Consider the following 12,986-nt stretch of genomic DNA (forward strand, 5'->3'; position numbering starts at 1 on the left):
ATTTTGTGAGGTTTTGGCTGCCAGTGCTGCCTTTCTGGCAGTGGCAGAGGTGCCCACAGGGGCCACTTCGCCCCACGCCACAGGTGGGCTGGCCCTGCTTGGGCAAAAGAAAAAGTTGGGGATTCCTACCCCAAAGCTCATACCACAATCTCTCCGTAGAGAGCAGCAAAGGACAGGGGAAGCTTTTGGTGCGGACATCTATTCTGGCTGTGTTTACATGGCAGACTGCAATCCAGACAGAACCACACAAGGAGAAATGTTATAACAACTTTCACCGTATTTTATTGAAGGAAAAGCGAATGTACAAAATATTGCCAGATTCCTTTGCATTTAATCTTCTTCCTCCTCCTCCTCTTCATCCTGGTTGATCTGGAAATATCGCAACTCGTAGCTCTCCTTGCTGTTGGCGACCACGCGGAGCCAGTCGCGCAAGTTGTTCTTCTTCAGGTATTTCTTGGTGAGGTACTTCAGGTATCTGCGGGAGGAACAAAGAAGAGGGAAACAAACTGACTGCGGCCCCCAAATGACGCCACTGGAGTCTGCTGGGTCAGTCACATGCCCGGTTCTCGAGCTGCTTAAATAATTCAAGCTGAGTCAACGGCAACAGGATCTCCGTCGACCAAGATCCCCCAAAGGCATGATATTTGCAAATGTGGGTAAAATCTGGGCAACCCAAAAAACCCTTAGCTTTCTCGTCATTTTATTTTTTATGAAATCACATTTCCAACTCCCTGTTTCTGGGTGTGAAGGTGAGTTGACGACACCGACTGAAATCTCCAAGGCTTAGAGGAAGGACTCAGTAGGACACCCAGAGGGTAAGGAACTGGTTTCATGGGCTTGCATTCTTCAATACCCCAAGCCAAGAGAAAAAAAATTATTCAAGTCTGTTAAATGAGCAGTTTGGCTTCATTTATACATGGAATGGGAGGGCCTGCATCGCCCTAAAAATATTTTTGGACTTTCAACTCCTGTCAGTCCCTACACAAACCAGCACAACAGAGCCTTTCCAACCCTCCTTCTCACTGTACTCAAATCTTGTTTTAAACTGTCTCTATCCCGCCCTCCATGACACCACCTGCTCACTTTACTCAAACTTCCATGTTTCCCTCTCAGTGTTCAGGTTGCAAGGTTTTTAGCTGGGGCAATTAGAATAAGATCCATTATTTGACTATTGATCCAAACCCTCAAAATGTATTTTATATAAGTGAATTTTTACCTTTATTCTTTGTACAGTATACCGCATTTTGTTTGTTTTATTGCTATGGCTGGTGGCTGATGCAAATAAATATTCATTCATTCATTCATTCATTCATTCATTCATTCCTTCCTTCCTCTCAGTGTTACTCCATCCCTGCTCTACTCAAACCTCCACCATTATTTAAAACCGCTTTTGTTCTTCTATCCCACCTGGACTTCACACAAATCCAGGATTGTGTTGCGACACTACAAATCCTCAAACGGGAGCTGCATGATAACATTTTTATTGGAAATGTTTTATATATAGAACTGTTTTATATTGTTTTCACACTTTTTTGATTCAAGGCTTTTTAAACATACAGTAGAACCTCGGGTTACGTCACCCTCAGTTAACGTAAACTTCAGGTTGCGAAAGCGGCAAACCCGGAAGTGTTTCGCTGCGCGCATGCCCGGAAGCAGTCTCTCTGGTTGCGAAAACCTCAGGATCCGGCCTGACCTCCGGAACGGATCCCATTTGCAACCAGAGATACCACTGTAACTGTGTATTTTAATGTTGCATCTCGCCCAGAGACCTTCCTTATGGTAAATTGGGGGAGTAATTAAATAAATAAATAAATAAATAAATAGCCGTCTTCCACTATTGCAAACCACGAACTGGTAATTCAGAGGAAAGATTTTTCTGAAGATGGACGTTCTAAATAGTCCTTATGAATAGCAGCCACGAATAGATTTCTCCCCTCCTCCTCCTCCATGAATCCCCTTTTAAAGGCACGAAAGCTAGTGGTCAACAACAATCCCTGTGGCAATGAGTAAAATGTATTGTATGAAGCAGCACATAAGCTTAATTGGGTGATCCTCTTTTCTCAGCCTGCACCTGCAGCCAATTGTACACCAGAGGGCCAGAGGCCTCTTTAAGTCAAAGCCACCCCCACCCGTCTTTTAACCCCACGTGGCTCCTTACCTCTTGGAAAAAGGGACCTCTGAGGTGACTGTGATTTTGCTTTTGCTTCTCTCGATGGTCACCACACCACCACCAAGGTTCCCAGCTTTTCCATTCACTTTGATCCGCTCCTGCAGGAACTGCTCCTGCAAAAAAAAAAAAAAATAGTAATGCCTGTTTAGGAACTGGCACCCCAGTTTAATTTGTTTTTTCCTCTACCCTCCCCGTCCCTTTTCCCTTGCGTGCTGCGTTTTTTAAGGTTGTAAACCTGCAGGAAGGGACTGTCTCGTTTTAAATGACTGTATGCTGGCCACTCTGGGAGCCTTTCTGCCTGAAAAGTGGATAACAAATAAACAACAAGTGCTTGAAGAGTGACTGTTACGAGGCAATGCCTAACCTTTTATTTATTTTCAAGAACATGTTTGTGTTGCCATTGCTCCTTCTAGGAAGATAAAGGCGGTGAAACTGGTCCCCCCCAATCCATTTCATCCGTACAACAACCCTGCAAGACAGGCTGAGAGACAGTAACTGATCAAAGATCAGTCTGCGAGCATCATGGCTGCCTAGGCAGGGCTTTAAACCAAAGTCTCCCTGGTCTTAGTCCAAAATCCTGACCACTACACTAGGTAAAGGTAAAGGTAAAGGTAAAGGTACCCTGACAGTTAAGTCCAGTCGCAGACAACTCTGGGGTTGCAAAGCTCATCTCGCTTTACAGGTCGAGGGAGCTGGCGTTTGTCCACAGACAGTTTTTCTGGGCCATGTGGCCAGCAGGACTAAGCCGCTTCTGGTGCATTGGAACACAGAAACCAGAGCAGCGCACAGAAACGCTGTTTACCTTCCTGCCGGAGCAGGACCTATTTATCTACTTGCACTTTTTTTTTGGTGTGCTTTTAAACTGCTAGGTTGGTAGGACCTGGGACTGAACAACGGGAGCTCACCCCATCATGGGGATTCAAACCGCCAACCTTCTGATCGGCAAGCCCAAGAGGCTCAGTGGTTTAGACCACAGCGCCACCCGCGTCCCTTGCGACCACTAAACTAGCCTTCCCCAAAGCTGGTGTCCTCCAGAGGCTTTGAACTATGGATCCCATCAGCCAGCTGCAGTCCCAAAACATCTGGGGGGCACAGGCTTGGGGAAGGCTGTTCTGCAACAAAACTGGACATGCAAATGTCCTGAAACAGGAGGCACCACTGCCAATTTCTAAAGGTCTAAAACCCAACAAAGGTTAATGAGAGACTTCAACGTAATTCTCACAAATGTTGAGAAGAACCATGACCCATAATATTCACCTGTGAACAATGTGAGGTCACCAGCCAATTAAAGGATGCCCAGATCAAGGATGGGAACCTATGGTCCTCGCATCTCTCATCTTTTCTAGCCAGCAGTCAGGGATGATGGGCCAACAACACCTGGGGATGGGACACAGGTTCCACATCCTTGTTGTTCTGGAGGGTCGTAGTTTAGCGCCAGAGCACAAAAGGTCCCAAGTTCAATCCTGGGTGCCTCTCATGGAAATCTCTCAGGCAGCAGGCTTGGCAAACTCTTCTCTCTACCCCAGACTGTGGAGAGTTGCTGCCAGTCAGTGCAGACCAGAGAAAGGGAGCCTGCAGCTCTCTGGCTGCCACGTGGCTTCAGTGTCCATCAGGCCCAGCCAGAATGGTCAGGGATGATGGGAGTCATTGTTCAGCAACAATTGGAGCAGAGGTCCCCAAACTAAGGCCTGCGGGCTGGATATGGCCCGAGGGACTCATTTATCCGGCCCGCGGCAACCCCTGCCACCCGCTGCTGCTCTTTCCGCCGCTGCACTGCGCGGCTGCCCACTTCCAGGTCAGAGGAGCACCAGAAATAGCTTGTGCGCATGTGTAAGCGTTATTTGTGCATGCGCAAGCGTTATTTCTGGTGCACATCCGGGTCGGAGGAAGCCCGCGCACATGCGCACAAGCTATTTCCAGTGCTCCTCCAACCCGGAAGTGCGCCGGAAATAGCGTATGGGCAAACGCTCCCATGCCCACCGCGCGATCAAGGCACGGTAAGTTTGCTGACCCCACGAGTGATTAATAAATTTACATTTGAATAAATCTGCATGTATAATACAGACAATGGCAGAAGCAAGAAAGGATTTACGATACATAGAAGCCTTTGAAAGAATGCACAACCAACAAGGAAAAGGGCCAGCCCGCTGGGGTATCCAAACTACTGTACTGGCAATACTCTGAGAAGAGTTCTCATCAGAAGCCCTGGAGTGCTGCTGCCAGTCAGGATGGAAAGCACTGAGGTGGATGGCCCAGCAGTCTGACTGAGACAAAGCATTAGTGCAAGCACATACCTAGTCGCTTTGTTCAGAGCTGAATGTATGCCCTGCAGCAAAACGGCAGTGCCACAAGCAAACAGGCATCAGGCTTTGCCACACAAACTTCAGATACACACACATACACAGAGCTCCAATATCTGCCCACTCCAAACCAGGCTGTTCCAAAACAGGACACAAAGCAAAAATAAGGAACTGGTGGCCCTGTTGAGGCCATTGGACTACAAGTCCCATCATCCCTGACCAATCTGGCCACACTGACTATGGGTGATGGGAGCTGGAATCCAACATTCTCTGGAGGGTACCAGGTTCCCCACCCCAAACCAACAATAACCTCCTGCAGGATCCAAAACCAGTTTCAACCAAATGTATGCAGCACAGACATGAAAAGAGCTTGCTGGATCAGGCCAGCGGCCCATTTGGTCCAGCCTCCTGTTCTCACCACGGCCAATCCCCAGTGGGAAAACAGTTAGCAAGAGCAGAGCAGAAAAGCACTATCCCCTCCTTCGGTTTCCAGCCACAAGAGCACTTCACAAGCGTTACTGCCTCCGACTCTGGAGGCAGAGCGCAGCCATCGATAGCCTTGTCCTCCATGCTAGCTGGAGAGATCAGAGAGAACAGCAGGTGCTCCAGTTAGCAGTGTATTTGCAAGCAATTTGCAAGCAGCCTTTTGACAGCCTGCCTGTCAAAAGCACACTCCGAAACAGAAGCCCTGAACAAGATAGAAGTGTCTCCCATTTCCAAAGACGGCAGCAAAGCAACCAGATCTTCTGTTTGCAATCTGTGTGGGAGATGTGTTCAGTTACCCGCCTGGCTTCTCAGGGTAGCAAGTGCAGGCAGTTAATGGGATTCCGGAGGTGGTCAATGCCTCCAAGGGCCGGGAACTTACAAAGTTGGCAGCATCCATGATGCCATCTTCTACTGGATGGGTACAGTCTAGAGTGAACTTCAGAACCTGTTTCTTTCTTTTGCCACCCTTCGTCACAAGCTTCTTCTGCAGGAGAGAGAGAGAGAGAGAAAGAGAGGTTACTATGGTTCAAGAAATCCGGGCACATGCACCACAGAGGAAATTTTAAGGGCTCTTGTATTATTTTAATATGCTGAAAACCGCTTCAGCTATTTTCCTTTACTTGAAATGCAGTATATAACTTTCTATAACAAATAAATAAAACTAATGTCTCACAGCCTGCCAAATGTAGGAGGGGAGGAGTGAAACAGGCAGCTGTCCCTCCCCAAACCCAGATTTTTTCATCTTGGCTGGAGTCTAAACTTAACCAAAAGATTCAGGGTAGATGACACTGACCATACGCTAGTCCCTGCCACCCAAAAGGTGAAATTAAAGTACTGAGGAATGCAGTAAAGAGGTAAGAAATTGTTTTTCAGCTGATTCTAGTCCACAAAAGTTTGCCCCATAATAAATTTATTAAGACTCTTTTGTTGTTTTTGCAGCTACAGACTAACACGGTTACCCCTCTAGTTAACAGCTTTAGATGCCTTACAGGAGGTGACAATAACCGTAAACATTTTTTCTTTCCCTATTGGGGCCTGACGCTCACTGCAAAAGCAGACATCCTCTTCGCAACATCAGATGAGCCACACATAGAGAAGAAATTGCACAACATCACGTTTTCCCAAACCCTTTTTTCCCCCACCCAACACCCTGATTTTGTCTCACACCTGTTGAAGCTTTGTGCTGGCTCCTTGCCACTTCTCTCAGCCAATCTAGAAGTTCCTCGTTCTTAAACGAAAGGCTATACAACCAGCTGCACCTCCTCTCAAATTTTCTCTCAATCTTTCTTGCTCTCCCCAACCCAAATCTTCTGCCCCTACAGATGCCTTTTGTGGTGATGATTCTGCTTCTGAAGCCGAAAACCATGTTTTTAGAAGTCCTTCCTAAAATCCCTTTTTTTCTCCAAGATTGTCAAGCTGCCCCAGAGCCAACATTTATTTACTCCTAGTAGGTTTCTTCTTATTGCTTTATCTGCTGCTATCCCATGCTTTAATTCTTCCTAACTCTGGCTGACTGGAAGCCTCCTGAGGAGAGTCCAGAAGGAGAGTGATGTTGCTCACTGGGCTTAGAGGAGCTCAGGCTAATCCACCTCACAGAATTCTGGAGAAGAAGTTTGTCATTCGCCCTCAGCCATGACAGCAAAGAAAGGAAGTGAGAGGCGGCATGTTGACTATCAAGCACTGGGGACAAACACCAGTGGGTGGCTATTTCCCCTTAATCCATGCTGGCCTAGCTATCTGCTTGCAAGCTAGCAGGACTGCAAGCAGATGATGCTAACTGCCCCCTTATCTGGTTGTCTACAGCAGTGTTTCCCAACCTTTTTTGGGCAAAGGCACACTTGTTTGATGAAAAAAATCTCGAGGCACACCACCATTACAGCCCCGTGACGTCAGCGCGCAGCGTCACGCCGGGAGGGACGCACGAAAGTGTAAGTTTCAATTTTTTCCCCTCCCCCTTGCCGGGGAACCTCCAAGCTTTGGGGGTGTGGGGGGGGGGAGGCAGCAAAGCGAGGCAGGAAGGAGAGCGCGGCTTGGCTGGGTGAGCTTTGGCAGGGGCAGGGAATGAGAGCCGCGAGGCGGGCGCTGCGGACGGAGGCGCTGCCCGCCGAGCTCGCAGGCAGACAGGCAGGCAGACGGCGAGAGCCCCGCGCTGGGCGGCCTCTCCTCGCCGCCGCCGCCCCGCCTCTCGCCGCCCGACTCGCCCGCCTCCCTCCAGGCAACATCTCGCAGCACACCAGGCAACATCTCACGGCACACTAGTGTGCCGCGGAACAGTGGTTGGGAAACACTGGTCTACAGAGAGCCAGAAGTGATTCCAGGCAACCAAGCTTTGTAGAAAGCTGGCACCTTTTTCAGATTTTGCGGGGATTCAAACCTCCGGCCTTCTGATCGGTAAGTCCTAGGCTCTGTGGTTTAACCCACATACACAGTCATCGCTTCCCCCAAAGAATCCTGGGAACTTAAGGCTGCTGAGAGTTATTAGGAGACACCCCTATTCTCCTTACGGAGCTACAATTCAGTTACCTGGGAAGAGGGACTGACTGTTAAAGCACTCTGGAAATTATAGCTCCGTGACAGGCCTTGGGAGGAGGGCCGCCTAACAACTCTTTGCACCCTTAACAAACTACAGTTCCCAAGGTTCTTTGAGGGAAGCCAGGGCTGCATAAAGTGGTATGAGACAACTTTAAATGTATAGTACAGGCGGAGCCTAGGACTTAATTGGATGCAACCACTAACACTGCTATGTATGTGAACAAACCTAACTAGTTTGGTGGACTATAAGCAACTAAGCAGTGATCTAGCCCTAGATAGCTGGACAGTCAGGTCTTCCCTAGTGCTCCAGCAACCTAGCTCAGTAACCTAAAGGCAAAAAAAGACACTTTAGTATGTGCACATACTAATCTTGTATACTATAGATCACATCTGGCACAAACTCTGCCATGGTTTGGGGCTTCCCTGTGGCTTGATCCAGAAGCTGCAGTTAGTGCAGAATGCTGCAGCAACAATTGCTGAGAGGTGTGACTTTGTCGACATAGAATAGCTGTGCTCAGAGATTTGCAAGTTCAAGGTGTTAGTGTACGAGCATACAGTCGTACCTTGGAAGTCGAACGGAATCCATTCCAAAGTTCATTTGACTTCCAAAATGTTCAAAGACCGAATCACGGCTTCTGATTGGCTGCAGGAAGCTCCTGCAGCCAATCAGAAGATGCGGAAGCCCCATCAGAAGTTCAGCTTCCAAAAATAGTTCGCAAACCGGAACAGTCACTTCTGGGTTCGCGGTGTTCGGGAGCCAAAATGTTTGGGAACTAAGCTGTTTGAAAACCAAAGTACAACTGTAAAGCCCTTGACAACTTCGGAACCAGTTTACCAGCAAGAACTCCTTACCCCATTATGTGCCTGCTGGACCACTTCAATCTGCAGAACTGGCACTGTTACAGCTACCCCATTACCTGTTCTGCATTTGTAAAAAATCAATTTTGTTATGTGGCAGCACCTGCACTTTGGAACTCCTTGCCTACCAACATTGGGCAGGACCTTCACTGTATACTTTTCAGTGTCTGCTAAAAATATTTTTGTTTAGCCAAGCTTACCTTGATATCTAAAATGTTGATGTGTGTTTTAATTTGTTTTTAGTTTATTGCTGATTTGAATGTTTCAAATTATTGTTTTTATTTTATTTTTTACCAATAATGTTATTGTTTTATTCTTCTTATAAACAACTTTGAGGTTTTCAGTGTCTAAATCTTAGGAAATAAATAAATAACTTGTGGCCGAAAATATAGTGTGCCTTTAGTCTGACCCCCCTGTCAGTCAATTTCCTGAGGAGTTGATGTGAAAATATGAAGGTATGCCATCTTTTCATATTGTTTCATATGATTTACTGTTTCAGCTTTAAATTTTGATATGGTGGGTTTTTTTTGTTTTCTTACTGACTGCTTTGACTGTTCCGATAGAAAAGTAGTACAGAAGAAATAATAATAATAATAATAATAATAATAATAATAATAATAATAAACACAGCAACCTGAGAAACAGACTTTAAAATAGCTCTTATTGCAACCAAGAATTGGAACAAAAGACAAAGCTATAGCTTAAATATTGTGGCTAGGATCATACAGCAGGTTCAGCATTCTGCCCACTCTGCACATTTTTTCTTATACAGTCATACCTCGGGTTACAGACGCTTCAGGTTGCGTTTTTTCGGATTACGGATCGCCGAAACCCAGAAGTACCGGAACGGGTTACTTCCAGGTTTCGGCAGTCGCGCATGCACATGAGTGCCGAATCGCAACCTGTGCAGACGCACTGCGGAGGGTTGCGAACGTGCATCCCGCACAGATCGCGTTCGCAACACGAGCGTCCACTGTATGAGTGAATATGTGTCACCTGGTCATATGAGGTGGGTGGGGGGAATTAATGGTCTAAATCCAACACAGGCAAGCTTAAGCCCACTGAATTCTGTGACTTTACAGAGTGTTGGATATAGGCCAATGTTACTGGGGACACTGCAAGTTGGTGTTAGTCCCCATCTCACAGGCAGATTTTTCTCTTTCATACCCAACACAGCCACAAAGTGGTGGCCCATACAAGTTGGAAAACGGACACTGGTGAATCCTGGACTGCCAACAATCAGAGCTGCACAACATGTGTGTCTGAACACATGTTCTATATATAACGTGACCTGGCTTCACAGACAATCACACTGGGTGAGGTGTGGACTGTACATAAAGCAGCAGGCCACAACCCTTTAGAGAGACTTTTCTCTCCCCCAAATGCTTATGTGTAATGTAAATCAATGGCAAGGCCACACCCCACCCCACCCCCCGGACACTGTTGAGACTCTTAACTCCCGTCAGCTCCACTTAGCATGCTCAATGGTCAGGGATGATGAAAACTATAGTTGTTCAGCAGCCTCTGCACTGCGTATTTTGGGTCTATGAACTGCAATAAATTTGTTTGTGTGCTATAGTCCAGCAACATCTGAAGGCCTCATGTTGGCTACACCTGCAGTAAACTATTGATGGTCCTTCAGGTGATGTTCAGCGTCCAGCTCCCATCAACCACAGTCTGCATGGGCAATGGGAGTCCAAAAGGCAACCCTTGAGACACCCCAGTTGAAGCCTCTGAGATAAACGGAGAGATAAAAGGGGGCTCTGATATAAAGGGTGCAGCAGGGCTGTGAGAAGGAGGATGTGCACCAGGCATAGGCAAACTCCGGCCCTCCAGATGTTTGGGACTACAATTCCCACCATCCCTAGCTAACAGGACCAGCGGACAGGGAAGATGGGAATTGTAGTCCCAAACATCTGGAGGGCCGGAATTTGAATTATGCCTGATGTGCACTGTGAGAACGGGGCTGGACTAGGTGGGTCCCTTTTGGCCCGTTCCCGGGCCTGCTGGGCTGTTCTCAGTTTTGTAAGATTTGTCAATGGAGCCTCCATAGACAGTGCATTCCACCTTAGAATGCTGGAGAGTAGGAGTGTGAGGAGGCTGTTGCTCTCACGTGCTGCTTGGGGGGGGGGTTACCTTTGGGGCACCTGGTTGGCCACTGTGGCTGGGCTGGATGGGGTCCCCTTTGGCCTGATCCAGCAGCTCTTAAGGGTAGGCCTCGCTTCCTGCGCTGTCCTTCTGGAGCCAGATCCAAGAGCTCAGTTGCTCTCTGCACATGATCAAGGGAGACATGGGGAGCCTACCCCGGAAAGTAAAACGCGTGCGGGTCCAGGGAAGTCAGAAATGCGCTTCATGGGCTGGGAGGAGACGTTGAGGCCTACCTTGCAGGGAGGAAGGGGCAGGGGGAACCCCCCCCGGCCAGGTAGACTGCCTCCCCTCCCTGCTCCTTATGACGTCACCGCCAACAACCCCCCCTCCGCTTCCTTAATACGTCACGGGCCTCACCCCGCCACCCTGGACCTCCCTTTCTAGGCCCGACTCGGCCGGAGACTCACCGCAGGCGCCATGGCGGCAGCAACGAGGGGGAAAGAGAGAAAAAGAAGGCGGCCGCGCGCATGCGCCTACTTCGGCGCCGCCCTCCCGACCACTTCCGCCCTTGCGTCAGGCGGCGTGCGCTTGCGCACTCGCCGCATAGGAGGGGCGGGGAAGGAGAGAAAGGAGGATATAACCATAGAGACGAGCGGGTAGGGATCGCCTTCGGCGTCCCGTCCTCTTAAGGCCGCTACTCGCGGAGCATGCTGGGAGGTGTGCCGTAAAGAGAAGCATGGCGGGGAGGGACTGAGCAGTACCTTTGGTCCGCTTCCCATCCTCCTCCTCCTCCTCCTCTCTTCTCGGGGGCTGATGGGAGTTGTAGTTCCAGGCGCTGCTCGGAGCTGCCTGAGGGGATTGAGACCAGGTTGAGGGGGAAATGTCATAAATTAATACCGTATGAAATGCATAAAGAGACTAACGAAGTATTCCACTAATTCAAAGAAAGAAGGAACGGAAAGAAACTTTATTAGTCTCGTTATTCATTAAATTAAATAAGTAAATAAATAAAGTTTTCAAATAAGTAAAAAAGAACGTTAATGTAATAAAAAATTTAAAAATGCTCCAAATAGCATAAATAGAGCTGCCTCTGTTTCTATATGAGAGCCGGTCATGCATATGCACTGATGTTCTCTGTATGTTAACAGATATATATCCTTCCCAAAGTATTCCTCCCACATTCAAAACCATGGGTAGGCAAACTAAGTCCCGGAGGCCGAATCCAGCCCAATCTCCTTCTAAATCCGGCCCGTGGACGGTCCAGGAATCGGCATGTTTTTACATGAGTAGAATGTGTCATTTTATTTGAAATGCACCTCTAGGTTATTTGTGGGGCCTGCCTGGTGTTTTTACATGAGCAGAATGTGTGCTTTTATCTAAAATGCATCTTTGGGTTATTTATGGGCAGTGGCGGAGCTTCATGCTCCGGCACGGGGGGGGCGGGGGCAGGGCAGAGAGCAGGTGGAGGCTTGCAGGGGCGTGGTGCGCGTCCTGAGGGCGTGGCGTGGCGCGCCACCTGTGGGGGCGTGGCGCCTAGCGCAGGTGGGGGGGCAGCCGTGATGGCACCCCACCGGGATTGCGCTGCCGGGGGCGGTACGCTCACCTCCGCACTCCTCTTCCTCCGCCAGTGTATGTGGGGCATAGGAATTTCTTCCTTCCCCCCAAAAAAATAGTCCGGCCCCCCACAAGGTCTGAGAGACAGTGGACCAGCCCCCTGTTGAAAAGGTTTGCTGACCCCTGTTCAAAACTGTTTACTGTAAATAAATAAATGGTTGTCTAGGCAGAACTCGCTAGGAGAAATTAAGATCCGGTGACTTGAAATGGGGGAGAGATTTGCTTCTTGGAATTTACCTAACTTCCTGAAACAATCCACAAACTGAAAGCAGTTCTACTTGGAATTTAACACTTTTACAAATTTTGCAATGTGCTTCTCCAATTCTCAAAAATGTGTACAAAGATGCTTATATTAGGGGGTCGTGGTAAGCATACCTTTAAAAGGGCTTATATTGGTAAAATTGTTTGCAAAAAAGTGTGCGTATTCAGCAGAAATCGATACAAAAATTGTGTATATCGGGAGAAACCATTTCTGACAGGTTTTCCCAAGGACTTGCGGGGCTGGGTGGGTTGGAAATTGATGTGGAAATATTGCCAATGGATATGTGTAGATGTCATGGACTGAAGACTGGAATAAAGAAACATCTATTGTAAGCCTTCGCCAACCTGGTGACTTCCAGACGTCGAACTACAACTCCCAACAGCACCAGTGGCACTGATGGGACTTGTAGTTCAGCATCTGGAGGCATAGCGGTCAACCTTCCCTTTTTTTGTGGGAAATTCCCTTATTCTAGCGCCGTTTCCCACTGCTTCCCGCTGCTGTCCTGGATTGTTAGATATCCTGTAGTCTGTCCCCAGGGCAGGTGAGGCTGCTGGTCCCTTATTTTCAAATCTGAAAGTTGACAGCTATGTCTGGAGGGCACCTGCTTGGAGAAGGCTGATCTACCCATAACCAGTGACAGTGCATAGTGTCTACCTGTCTTACTCCTTTGAAATGG

The 12,986-nt window shown here is 48.2% G+C and overlaps 1 protein-coding gene and 1 long non-coding RNA gene across 2 annotated transcripts; one reads left to right on the forward strand and one right to left on the reverse strand.

Annotated features, from left to right (window-relative positions):
- Positions 1-259: 259 nt before the first annotated feature.
- RPL22 (ribosomal protein L22) lies at positions 260-11,039 on the reverse strand. The gene is made up of 4 exons (XM_081201762.1): positions 10,902-11,039; positions 5,336-5,440; positions 2,159-2,283; positions 260-475 (listed from the first exon to the last, which is right to left on the reverse strand). Exons 1-4 carry the CDS (start codon positions 10,911-10,913, stop codon positions 331-333), a joined length of 387 nt encoding a protein of 128 aa, XP_081057888.1. The 5' UTR covers positions 10,914-11,039; the 3' UTR covers positions 260-330.
- On the forward strand, positions 5,461-8,970 carry LOC308591169. The gene is made up of 2 exons (XR_014010017.1): positions 5,461-6,761; positions 7,257-8,970. It is a non-coding gene; the product is annotated as an uncharacterized lncRNA (long non-coding RNA).
- Positions 11,040-12,986: the final 1,947 nt, after the last annotated feature.

Source organism: Podarcis bocagei, assembly GCF_964188305.1.
Source record: "Podarcis bocagei genome assembly, chromosome: 7".
Classification (NCBI taxonomy): Eukaryota; Metazoa; Chordata; class Lepidosauria; order Squamata; family Lacertidae; genus Podarcis; species Podarcis bocagei.